Source organism: Oreochromis aureus, linkage group 20, assembly GCF_013358895.1.
Source record: "Oreochromis aureus strain Israel breed Guangdong linkage group 20, ZZ_aureus, whole genome shotgun sequence".
Lineage (NCBI taxonomy): Eukaryota > Metazoa > Chordata > Actinopteri > Cichliformes > Cichlidae > Oreochromis > Oreochromis aureus.
This window is the reverse complement of record NC_052961.1, coordinates 14,132,437-14,144,800: the sequence shown is the minus strand read 5'-3', so window position 1 is coordinate 14,144,800 and position 12,364 is coordinate 14,132,437. Positions and strand designations below refer to the sequence as shown.

The following is a 12,364-nucleotide window of genomic DNA, read 5'->3' as shown; positions in this document are numbered from 1 at the left end:
CTCTTTTAAGCAGATGGATTTTCTTCATGTCGTAGGCGCTATAACAGTTTGTCATTGGTGGAATCCTCAAACTGATGCCGTTCTGTATTACGCGCGTGATTATTGTGAGCTTCGCAGCACATCGGTTACAAAACAGGGATACCTCGACATGGGGAGCATTTCTGAAATATTCTCGGGCTTGGATTTTGCACTGGACTAGGACGGTGGCAGTATGATGACATTTAAAGATGACTGGCACTCTGGAAGGTTTGTAAATTTTATATATGTATATTTAATGGGAGCTTATTCCTTAATATTTTTTTTCTAAAACTTGAGGCTATCCATGAACAATTGAATTCACCTTACACATTATTTCACTCATACACATTAAAATTTCGGTCTCTATAGCATCTTCTAAACCATTTTACATTAGACATTTTCACATTAAGCAGTTTTATTGTACTTCAATCTTTTTCTGATCCTATAGGAAGATCTTCAGTTTGAGCTTAGTGTTCTTCCACCTCCTGGTAACACACAGTATCATTGAGCCTTGCCACTGTTCAACCCTCGGGCCTGCTGGACTGGTAGTTAACTGCAGCTCTTTAAACCTTGTGGAGGTGCCTAATCTGCCCTCCGACACCACAGAGCTCCATTTGCAGAACAACCGGCTCACCTCGGTGTCTCCAGGCCTGTTTGACAGATTTACTGGGCTGAACAAGGTTTCCCTGTCCAAGAACCCTTTCCACTGTGATTGTCAAATTCACTACCTGAGGAACTGGTTGCTGAAGAACAGGGCTATTGTTTTAAAGGAGCCACTTTGCGTCACTCCAAGCTCTGTGGCTAACAAAGCCATCACTGAACTTAGTGACGACTACTTTTCTCACTGCGCTGTTGCAAACTGCACTAATGGGATATACAACATCATAATAGGAGTAGCGCTATGCTGCCTCATTATTCTGCTGCTGTGGAGCTTGAGTCTGGCCAGAAATTCCAATTTCACTCTGGATATAGATGAGAGACACTCAGGATTCGAGGCCGACTCCCTACGTTCACTGAAGCCCAAACACAGGAAGAGACTGCACACTGGACTATCAGAGGTCAGTGTCGACTCAGAGTCTCTCGGTGATACGGAGGATCTAGAAAGGCCGCTTCTCAACATGGAGTTACTGCCACAAGTTTTGGATGCGTTGCACAAGAAGCACAATATAAAGATAAAGGCTACCTGAGTGACCTCTGTCCACTACAGTTACTCCTAAAGATTAAAGGGTACCCTAAAATATCCTGGCTTTTTAAAATAAAATGCACATAATAGTAGCCATTGGCTTGCTTGCCTTAATCATTTTTTTTAATAAATAAAAATCCCCTGCTGGTAAGTGTCTTGTCCTTGACTTTTCACTGTCTTTTATTCATGTTTTCACACCTTAAACTATAACAGACCCTTAATTTTCCTTTAGATCCTGCAGGATTAAACTCTGAACATTTTGGTTATTTTGTAGATGATGCATCAAAAGTCAGTTTTTTTTAAGTCATCTGGTCAATATTGAACTAGGTCATGTTTTAGTGGAGTATACTACACTCTTTAGTCATTATCACCCAGTTGCGCAATTTACAAATCATTTGAACTCTCTGCTCCTTTGGCCACCGCATGTAGGTCCAAGTCCAAACCAATGCATTTCAGCTTTTAGCTTCTCCAACAAAACAAGGGCAAAATCTTTCATGAGTCAGCAAACAAGAATTCCTCAGGGAGACACATTTTGTTGCTTTGTTTTCTTATAATGCTGTTTGCTTTTAATCAGAGAGATCTTTAAACATTTGACATTTTTAAATGCACCAGAACATTTTCTGACTTGTTGTGCGAAAGTTGTTCATTACAGTTACTCTAACCTTACTCTGACCCTAACACATTTATCGGTCTGCTCAAAAAATTAAGCGAACGCTTGAAAAACACATATCGGCTCTTTAAATATTCAAGTTGAAACATACACACATACTAACAGACACTGCGTAACATCTTGAGAGCAAAATCAAATGACTCATTGGAAACCGAAATCATCAACCCCCTCGTGTGCTAGATTGAAAATTACACCAAAAAGCAAAGTTAAAAACTGTTCTCCTAGTTTTTTGAGCAGTATTTACATACAGTATACACGTATAAATTTGTCTTACAAGTGGTCTGTCAGTTATACTAAGAATGACCTTCTAAATTATAACAACCATGTTATGGAAGGATGATATTGTAACACAAAGGCTGATCTGTGCAAAAACTGGTCAAGGCTGTCGAAACTAAAACTGTAAAGACAGTGCTATTAGAGGAAAAAATTGCACATCAAACAGTTGTTTTAAAGATACAAGAATTACTCTCATATTCATGCATAGATTTACCATGACAAATGGGTAAACAAATGGCTAAAAATGCAATAACAAAAGGTCACCGTAAGAATAAAGATTAAATGTTAATATGCTTCTTAAAAACACTGTCATTAGCTTGTAAATAAATATAGGATGGCTTCAGGGTTTGTAACAATCTAGAACAGTAGTTTTATCTAACAAAGATACTTAATAAGGTCAAATAAGGCAGTTCTTACACATTTCCTTATTGGAAAAAAAAAAAAAAAAAAAAAGAAATAGGTAATGACTATCAAAAAAACAACCGTTATGTAATTTTTTTTTTCCTCTGAAATCTCCTTTATTGTTAAAATTTTAGATGACCTATATTATGTCAATGCCCTGTCAGGTTTTTAAACAAAGTCCACAGTGTTAGGCTTCTAGAGGTCTGAACATGAAGTGGTACTACCAGTTTAATGCTCGCTTTCCCCCCCTTTCCCCCTACTTGGATCTCCACGACCACACGAAGCCTGTTGGCTCGAAATACTACTGAGGCACAAACTTTTCTTGCTCAAAGATGAGATCAACAGCTTCTGCCACATCCTGCACGATATGGCCTGGCTCCACGAGACCAGGGTCAAATATGAAGTCCCGGTGCCCGTGGAACACAGTCTCCTTGATGCAGTGATTTGCATCAGACGGCACCTCTGCATTGGGGTTATACACCCCTGTACAGACTAGGACAGACTTACAGGATGTAGCAGAGGGCAGAGCGAGCTCGCTTTCCCACAGGCTGTCAATCTCTTCCTCCCTGGGCACCGCCGTGGTGGACCCAGTGGCAGCCACCATCTTAGCAACAGCTTTGGGGTTTTTTCTTGCAACCCTCTCCTCCAGGTAACGGTTGTACAGATTGGCTCCATAGATGTCAGTCATGAGGTTATCCCTAAAAATGCAGAAGAAAAGGGTATTACTCTGTGCCCCAGGCAGCATGCATTAGGTTGACCTATATATCAGTACGTGTTGAAATGTGTGGGGGTTTTTCCTGCTGCTGAGTGCAAGTCATATGAATTAGAACAAACCATCAGCTAAAAAAAAAGCTGAAGTGAAACATGCAAGTCCCCAAATTAAAGCATGACAGAATGACATGCTAACTAACACACATCAGCATTTAAAAGCGAACAGTTTTCTCACCAAAATATTGAGCAACATTTCAGTAAAATCTTTTTCTTTGATAGCCTATCTGTCTATCAGACATCATGATAAGTGAGTTCTGGTCTTATGTTAAGTATAAAGGCAAAACAGAGTTAAAAGCTGGTGTCTCACCCTATAGCATATAGGGAAGTAATGGGAAGTTCCCACTGCCTCTGCATGGCCTGGCTTCTGATGAGGTACTCTGCAAAATGGTAAGTCAGCTCACTGGGTTTTCCCATAAGAGCCTCATACTTCAGATCTTTGCCGGTTATCTTCTTGTAGATGTTCTCTAGGCACACAAGAAATGTTCCATGGCCAAACCTGGAACAAAATAAGACGGTGGAAGACAGATATGTCAGTACACTGATTTGATTATTTGAAAGACTGTTTTAGTTTCTTAAGTACAATTTATTTAAAACATTTTAAATAAAAAGACAGATTTTTATAACGTTTACCGAGGAGAATGTGCCTCAGCCATCCACATGAGGTCCATGTTGCAGGCCAGCAGGGGAAGGTGAGGAGTGTTTTGGGGTTGGTGACTACTACTGAGGTTACCATTGGTCAACAGAATGTCAACTATCAGCTGCAGGTTGGTTTCCCATCGGATCGGCTCGCCGAACAAAACCACAGCTGTGTGTGAAATTCAAAGATTAGAACAGCGTTCATCAAAATTGCAAGAATTTCAAAACTACCAAAGCAGATGTTAGTAAGTGTACCATGTCAATGACAAAAGATAAACGTTTAATTTGAGAAGCGCTAACTGTTTTTACCTTCAATTTTAGGAAGGCTGACAACGGGATTGGACTAAATTTAAAGAAGGGAAATTAAAGTTATGACACTGTACATGACATTATATTATGCATATCTCCAACATCATGTTTGTGCACCAGATTGTAAAATCTCACCGGCAATTTTGGTCTCCTGTTGTGATCCACCATGTCCAGCAATGGGTACGATTCTCTTAGCATATCAATACTGATTACATTCTTAAAGCCCACACTAAAGACAAAATGTTAAGGAGAAATGAAGAAGTAATATTCAAGTTTAAATGTAAATATATAAATTATATTGTAAAATTCAAACAAAGCAGAGTTCTAGGATACTTTTTAGCAATTTCCAGGACAGGTCCTTGTCCTGACACCAAGACACATTTGTCATGGAACTTCTTAAACATCCTCAGGGGACTATGGGACATGATAACTTGGTCTTGTGTGATCTGAAAATAGAACAGTTGTAGTGAGGTTAATAGCAAAGGAGTCAGGTGAGACCAAATTATCCAAAAATAATCAGAGCTAAAACGTAACAACTTAAGTTTCAGTACTGTGCACAAGTCTCAAGCCACCACCCATTTCTTTACATTTTGCTTCCAAAGAACCAGATTTTCTTGTAAATTTTTAAAGTGGTCTTGAACAATAGTGCTCCAGCCTTTCCAAAAGTCTTTCAAAGTTTTTCTTTGAACATTGACTTCTTTTTTACTCATTTTCAGTCCAGTCCTTTTACCTGAACATTTCCAAAATAATAATTATTGTCGTTGTTTGTTAAGCCACTTAACACTGACCTTTAAATCATTCATTCAAGAAATAAAAAAAGGACTGAACTCAAGAGATGAACTAGTGTTTTACATCTACAAGTTAGCAAAAGGACAATTTTCAGTCTTCAGGCTATGCTGAAAAACAAAAAGGTGGCGATAGCAAATATTGACTTTAAAGCTTGTTAGAATTGTACAAACTCTGTACAAACACGTGTGTTTGTGCGTCTTTCAATAAAATTATGCATCCATTTATTATTTTATTATTTATTAAAAAATGAGGGGAAACTGAAAAAGTTTTGAATGCACTGCATGCACACACCAAAGAGCAGGGGATACACCCTTAACACCATTAAAACTTGCATAGGAATTTAAAACTCACAGGCACTCCCAGGATGTGAGAGAGCTGGTCCGCTTTTGTTTGTCTGAGGCAATTCCCTGCATTTGTGACAAAAACGACTGGCACCACAAACTGTCCCTGAGAGTTGACCAACTTCTCAAATGCTTTTGTTGCCGCAGGGATTGGCATCCTCCCTCTGACAAGCACGCCATCAATGTCGAACAACAGCCCAAACCTTGGCTGTGGCTGCAGAAGGGAAGGACAGACACACACTGATCAGCCAAACAAATAAGCACTTTTTCACCTGGGGAAACAACATGAGTGATTAATAGCAGACAAGTGAAGTAGAATAAGGGTTCACTGAATAACCAATGGGTTTGAATTATGTCTTAAAGAGAATAATCTATTACTGTGCATAGTATTACATTTCCAATGACACTGATCATTTATCATTTTACATAACTTAATTCTTTGTAGGCAATCATCATCATCGTGTAATAATGATAACAACTGTTTTGTATTTGACGTCAACAGGGAAGACAGGAATCTATGTGAGAATTGCTATGGTGACACAGCAGTACACAGGCCTGTTAGGTTACACTGTTAGCATATTACAATCAATCTTAAAATAACCCAAACCCCAAATTTCTTTCCCCCCGCTGGAGCTGGGACCAATTAAAACAAATAAAGAACACAGTGTATCAGTGGTTGTTTTTCTCATGGGGGGGGGGGCAAAAATACAGCGAGCTACATCTGCTGCTGCCCCTGATGTCAGCGCCCCTGTTGTTTCATCCCTGAGCGCATCCACAGCTGAGAAAGTTGCGAGCAACCCCGCACGCCACGTCGATTCGATACATTGTAACAAAAAACAATCCGAGAGAACAACAAACAAAGTACCGCCTTGTTATCAGTGTCAACGACATGTTGTTTGCCTGAGCCCGAAGCAACAGCAACAGCTCGAACCGTACCTTGCTATTAGACTGAGTTCCGCAAAGCCCGCACCGAGAACCGACAATCCCAGCTTTACGACTGGCTTGGCGGTTACTCAGGGTGTACAAACCCCGGTAAAACGGCAGGAGTCCCCTCATCTCCTTTACTTACCCACCGGGTTAATGAAGAAAAAAAAATAGACAATAATGTATAAATCTGAACCCCTTAAGAAGCGTGAGCCGGCTCGCACCGGCCGCGCTCGCTGGCTGGCTGTTTGGGCTTGTTTTCTCTCATATATTTTCTCGCCTATAATTTGACTGGTTGAGACCCGATGACGACATATGAGGAGTAGGAGGGTCTTTTGCTGCATCTCTGCCGGAAGGAGCTGCATCTGCACCGCAACCCCCGCTGCCATTTTAGACACCGAGGTGGAGCTTTCCATTTGTTGTACGCACAAGACACGCATGGATCACAGGGGCCGCAGAGCAAAGACAAAATAGGAGAACTCATTGATCACCGCTTCTTGTCATTCCAGATCAAGTATATGTAGAGCAGAGAGCTCAAAATGGGTGCGGATGAATCTTATTTAGCAATGACAAACACAAATAGCTCGGTTTAGTTGCTGATGTCACATGCAGGAGTATGTCGAGTCCAAAAATTGCCAGGAATGTGCTGCAGGAAGCCTGATAGGCAAAATTAACCCATCCAGTGAGAAAGTGTTTAACCATTTCTTAGTGGAATAAATAAATATGTCTGCTCATGTTAATCACATAATTTTCTGGATGTAATGCTGCAGATGTTTTGTAACTGCAGACTAACAAAATGTCTAGATTAATATAAAATAAAAATACAAGGTCCAGCTTTGCATGTTGTTTAATCCCACAGTAATCTGTAGGTTATCTAGCAGATAATCCTTTATTTGAACTTCTAGGACACAAGCAGCAGCTCAAAAGTTATCAGCGTCCCACTTCTTGCACAAGATGTTCAGATGATTTGAGAACAGAAACATCTGTAAAGATAAAGCCTGGCAAAACGAGCTGTGGTAAATACTGGGTGTATTGCAAAAGAAATCAGACAAGAAGATCCTCCCCGTGCTCCTCCAGCTTTATTGATAGTTTAAAATTACACTTCTATTTTCTAGGACTTCAGTTGCACTTTCCTTCCGACTTAAAAACTGAGTACAAGCAAATGGTATTTATACAGTAGTCTAAGTGATATTGTACAAAAATAACATTTTTGATTTTCTGTGAAAACATTTTTCATTCCCAAATAACTCCTAATTCTGCCGTTCTGACAACTGTTGATGTTAAGTTTTGCCAAGGTAAAAAACAAAAAATTCCAAAGCCATTTTTAAAAGGAAAAGTCTGCCTTGGACTACCGTGTTACTTAAATTGTAAACAGATTTCTATAAAAGAGCATGTTTCTTTTAACAACTCCAAAATTTTTATATCTTAGTAATATAACATGTAGTTTGTTATCGCCCACTTAGCTGCTGTAGGGCTGAAATGCATCATGTTATGAACTGTTTCCATGTCATACTCTCTTGGCCAACTCATATCCCACTAAAACAAACCAAAATAACCATACATGGAAGTTTGGTTTCCATTTACTCCCTTCTTCTATCTCATTTTACTGAGATACACTTCCACAAGCTCAGAGGTCCTATAGATTCCCATATGTTTAGTCCCGTTTATTCATCTCTGGTCACCAGTGGCTTGGAAAGGGGGGTTCTTTAACAAAGCATTATACATAACACCGCTACCAAACTAAAACATTTTTTGTATTGAATGCAGAAAGATATTTTTTTCACCCCTTTCTTTGTATTACATGTCGAGAGGCTCACTGGCCTGGGACTAGCCTCTGTTAGCCAACCTTTGGCCAGTGAAGAGGATTCAGAGAAAATAATACAACCAACCATCAATCTGAAAAAAGGAGGGGCAACAGAGGGCACTGATTATGCGGTGGCTTCAATGGTGCACTCTTTTGCCAGGTGGCCTGCCTTTCCGCAGTTGTAGCAGTTAGTCTCGCTTGCTTTACTGCAGTGTACAGCAACGTGACCAATCTCACCACACCTGAAAAAGAAAGAATTTGGTGAGTGCGATAAAAGCGGACTCTAAAATTAACACAGAACCCAAGTATACCTAAAGATTAGAATTGGAGGGCTTCAAAATAGTAGAAATGTTGTCAAACTATAGGACCAAGCGTGCTTCTCCTAACAGAACCATACTTACCTGTAACATTTCACCTTATCGCACAGCTTCTGGATGTGGCCAAACCCACCGCAGGAGTAGCACTTCTGCTCATTGGCGTGATCGCAGTCACGGGCCATGTGACCAGCTTTCCCGCAAGTGTAGCAGAGCTGCTCTCTCTCCTTTTTGGGCTCCTTGCAGTCCCGGGAAATGTGACCACTCCTGTGGCAGTTGTAGCACGCTGGGGAAAAATTGAAACAGTTTGACATTAAAAAAAATGATAAAAAAAAAACATTTCTGGGAAAAATCGGTACCAAGTAAAACTGAATTGAAGAAAAACAAATGGAATTCACACCATCCTCAGTTTGGTCACAGTCCCTGGCCATGTGTCCTTGGTCTCCGCACCGATAACAGAACAGCTCTGTAATGACACAGATAGATAAGCAAAGCAGAAAACTACAAGAATTGAGTTTTTCCTTTCATTTTCACCCATGCCTTCTATAATTAAATCCAGTTTATATTGGGTGTGGCAAGAATAGTATAGTACCCTTGCCTCGTCCTCGTCCCCTGCCACGGCCACGCGAACCACTGGCATTAGGGCAGTGCTTGACCCAATGTCCAGAGCGGCCACATCCAAAGCACTCACTGTTGCTGCTCATCTCCATTACCTTGAAGAAAAAACAAAAAAACAGAAATTAGTTAACACATCGTTTCATGTACTCAATGATCCTTATGAACACTGACTTTCAACTGTTTTTCAGTTGTTCATGTTAGCTTTTGCATTAGTTTCAACAAAGACACCCCCCCCCCCCCCCCCCTTGGAGAATGTGGCTATCATCTTTGGCACTCTCCAAACTTCCAGTTTTGATGTGACCATCAAGTCCAACTTAAGTCTAACCTCTGAGAGGTACATGTATGGACATTGTAGATGAAAGAAATGCCCTTTACTGGTGCTAAATTTGGATACCAGTTTGTGTTACATTCTATAGATCACAGTTTAAGTTTAGAATGAAGTTTAAATGTGAAATCTGCACATTAATCTAAATCCATCTCTATGTGCAGACCACTATTTCACATTTAGATTATCAAAAAATCTTGCAATTTAATTGATGAAACAATTTAAGGCTAAAGAAAAAATTCTGTCACAAGTACCTAACATCAAAAATTACATGAATATAACAAAAATAATAATGATTTTCAAGGGTGGTCAAAGTAGGCTAACTCTTATTGTCTCATGTTTAAAATTGCTTATGCCAGAGTCAAACACCTTTACATCACAACTGAAGCACAGTTACTACAGGAGTCATTCTAGTATAATGACTACCAGGGGGAGGGGGGGAATCTAATCTAAAAATCAAACAATAGTTGTTGTTTTTTTTTCTTCTTCTGCCAAGCTCTAGTCTATCATAACTGACCACCAGACTACACTACTAAGCTAACTTACAAGGCTTCCTCAGCGGGATCATGCTGTAATTGCCCTAGGTCAAACTTCTGTTTGCTGATAGTGCTGAAGACATCAAATCAGGAAGAATGTGAGTTAATGAGTAATCAATTCTCCCGTATTACCCACCCCAAAAGAAGACCTGGGGCAACCTAATGAGTCAGATAGATTTTATTGACTTTGCATACAGTGAAGCTTGTTTCTTTTTTGTTTTACTGTCCATCCAGGTGTCCGTCCCACTTCAACTTTCGTCACTAAACGCCTTCTAAAATTTCGTATAACGTTTATCTACGGGCCACATGGGGACACCCAACGCGCCTCGATTTGATGGAGAAAGCCGTGATGAAGTAATCCTCGTTAAAACAATCAATTTAATGCCACCCACTGCAGACTGCTACGTAAATAACCACGAAAGCATGCTTACTTGGAAAGCTAGCTTCAGAGGCCAGCATGTCGCATCGTTGATTTGTTGATTTAACGCCTTCAATGATACCAGCAAACTCGAGGTACAAACAATAGCACGATAACTCGAGTCGTTAAAAAACAAACAAACTGTATGCCTGTTAAATGTACATATCTGACTACATGTTTCAGAAATATTTTGCGCTTCCAAAACAGAAATCAAATGCCAAAGGTTGAAGCTACGCTAACACGGGCCTAGTCACGTTGATTTTTCTGCGTACTCGCGAGACACCAATGCTGCTGGCTAGCACATGCTAGCACACCACCTCACGACCACGATCAAGAAGCACGGTTCAGTCGACGATCAGTCCTCTTTCCCCATATAGAAAAGTGTCTCACCCACTGTTATAGCGATACATTTTCACAATACATTGTTTTCGCAGGGATTTCAGTAAATTTACCATAAGTATAAAATTTCCCGCGCAGGGCGCAAACACCAAAGTCGTTGTGACGAGCTAGCATTAGCGGGCCTGACCAAGATCCCGACGCTTCGTTAGTGAATCTAAACTAAACCAGTGCGTATTTTAGAAAAAAGAAATTCGATTAAACGCTCAAGTAACGGTTAACATCAATCTTAACATGCCTTCGTTTCAAAGTTAAAAGATATACAACGTAAATTGATGAAAGTATTTTTAATGTCGTTTTATTGCTTACCTTGATGGCTACCTAGCTATGTCAGTGTTTACGCCTCCTTCTTTGCGCTACATGCGGTGCGAGCAGGAGTTCCTGAATTGTCATTCACCGTATCCATTAAAAGCTCACACAGTCATTGGTCAACTACTCTGCGAGCGGCCAATCACACATGAGAGGCTCTGGACACCGCCTCTATGAATCAGCCAATCGTGGCTTTAGAACGGTCCCTTTTCCCTTAATCGACTGACCTTATTTTTTCCCCCCTCATCATGTTCAACATTTAAAAGCTTCTTAAAACAAACGCTAGAGAATGTTATAGTCTTCGCTTTACCTGCACTACACTTCTCACACTACCACTGCGACTGCAATACAACACAGTGCTTTTATTAACTATTAATAGGACGTTCTTCAAAAATTAACCACATGTGAGAGTCACAGCATGGATACAGTTAGCTTGCCCATACAAAATGCTCACAGTTCTTCACATTTAATCTGGAAACTGAAAAGGTTTCTACGTGACAGTTTTTATTTATCATCTTGCTTCAGTTTACTGAGGTTAATTTGCCTATAGGACTCTGAGCAAGTTAAAAACTGGTTGGTCTGGATGTCCCCATAGGCCATATCTAAATAAAAAAGTAAGTACAGCCTTTGCTCTCACAATATTTAACAAAAATGTTGGCTGTACATGTATGCCCCTATCATAGAGACTTGAGCAGTTTGATTTAACACAACTTAAATTGACATTAGCTGAGAAAGATTTCAGAAGCAGCTTTGTTTACAAAATTAATACAATAAGCAATTTAGACATTTGTTAATCCAGGCAGTTGAAAATGTTTAAATGTGTTTGATGTGAATTGGCAAAGACTGGAGTATTGTTGTCATAATCTCTGACTCAGAGCAATCAAGCAACACTGGAATTATCTCAAATTATTTTGCGTTATTAGGTCAATTAAGAGAATAGCACAGTGAATAATAAATATGTTAAAAATGTTACATTACACTAATGTTTTTCTTCTTATTAAGCATATCAGAATTTACTGTTTACAGGCAATCTGTTGTGTTTGTGAGTGCCCAAAGTTAAGAAATGAACATTAACATGTATTTCTGAAAACTTGTAAGGATCTGGGATATGAATGTTATTATCAATAAACCTGTAACACTGATTATGATAAAGAGTACAAGGGTATGTGTTTCAAGCTGGTGATTTCTCATTTGCACAACCCCAGCTCTTCAAAAACTCCTAATTGCATCACATTTTGAATACAGGGTAACTGATAGAGAGACAATCTGTGGGAGCTGCAAGCATCTCAGCTAACTGGTCTGAGTGCTGTGCCAAATCAATAAGT

At 39.8% G+C, this 12,364-nt stretch overlaps 3 protein-coding genes across 4 annotated transcripts; 1 reads left to right on the top strand and 2 right to left on the bottom strand.

The window, feature by feature from the left end:
• Nucleotides 1–74: 74 nt before the first annotated feature.
• Nucleotides 75–1,362, top strand: gp9 (glycoprotein IX (platelet)). The gene is made up of 2 exons (XM_031753860.2): nt 75–246; nt 467–1,362. Exons 1-2 carry the CDS (start codon nt 212–214, stop codon nt 1,203–1,205), a joined length of 774 nt encoding a protein of 257 aa, XP_031609720.1. The 5' UTR covers nt 75–211; the 3' UTR covers nt 1,206–1,362.
• A 554-nt stretch (nt 1,363–1,916) lies between these two features.
• zgc:77375 (uncharacterized protein LOC402927 homolog) lies at nt 1,917–7,236 on the bottom strand. The gene is made up of 8 exons (XM_031753741.2): nt 6,332–7,236; nt 5,406–5,609; nt 4,599–4,711; nt 4,401–4,494; nt 4,266–4,299; nt 3,951–4,125; nt 3,628–3,816; nt 1,917–3,247 (listed from the first exon to the last, which is right to left on the bottom strand). The coding sequence occupies exons 1-8, from the start codon at nt 6,449–6,451 to the stop codon at nt 2,851–2,853; spliced, it is 1,326 nt and encodes a 441-aa protein (XP_031609601.1). The 5' UTR covers nt 6,452–7,236; the 3' UTR covers nt 1,917–2,850.
• Nucleotides 7,237–7,381: 145 nt separating this feature from the next.
• cnbpa (CCHC-type zinc finger, nucleic acid binding protein a) lies at nt 7,382–11,190 on the bottom strand. 2 transcript variants are annotated; one of them, XM_031753725.2, is made up of 5 exons: nt 11,040–11,190; nt 9,036–9,150; nt 8,838–8,903; nt 8,525–8,723; nt 7,382–8,365 (listed from the first exon to the last, which is right to left on the bottom strand). In XM_031753725.2, exons 2-5 carry the CDS (start codon nt 9,145–9,147, stop codon nt 8,248–8,250), a joined length of 495 nt encoding a protein of 164 aa, XP_031609585.1. In that variant the 5' UTR covers nt 9,148–9,150; nt 11,040–11,190; the 3' UTR covers nt 7,382–8,247. The 2 variants fall into 2 exon arrangements, with proteins under 2 accessions (XP_031609585.1, XP_031609584.1); XM_031753724.2 differs by having other exon boundaries at nt 9,030–9,150; nt 11,040–11,189.
• Between the last annotated feature and the right edge of the window lie 1,174 nt (nt 11,191–12,364).

Coding starts and splice junctions, on each gene's coding strand:
- cnbpa (XM_031753724.2), bottom strand. CDS start 9,147: ATGGAGATGAGCAGCAACAGTGAGTGCTTTGGATGTGGCCGCTCTGGA. Junction 8,904..9,029: donor GGGACGAGGACGAGGCAAGG/GTACTATACTAT, acceptor GTGTCATTACAG/AGCTGTTCTGTTATCGGTGC. Junction 8,366..8,524: donor GATAAGGTGAAATGTTACAG/GTAAGTATGGTT, acceptor TTTCTTTTTCAG/GTGTGGTGAGATTGGTCACG.
- gp9 (XM_031753860.2), top strand. CDS start 212: ATGATGACATTTAAAGATGACTGGCACTCTGGAAG. Junction 247..466: donor GATGACTGGCACTCTGGAAG/GTTTGTAAATTT, acceptor CTGATCCTATAG/GAAGATCTTCAGTTTGAGCT.
- zgc:77375 (XM_031753741.2), bottom strand. CDS start 6,451: ATGAGGGGACTCCTGCCGTTTTACCGGGGTTTGTACACCCTGAGTAAC. Junction 5,610..6,331: donor GAACTCAGTCTAATAGCAAG/GTACGGTTCGAG, acceptor TCCCTTCTGCAG/CCACAGCCAAGGTTTGGGCT. Junction 4,712..5,405: donor CTCACATCCTGGGAGTGCCT/GTGAGTTTTAAA, acceptor TTCTATTTTCAG/ATCACACAAGACCAAGTTAT.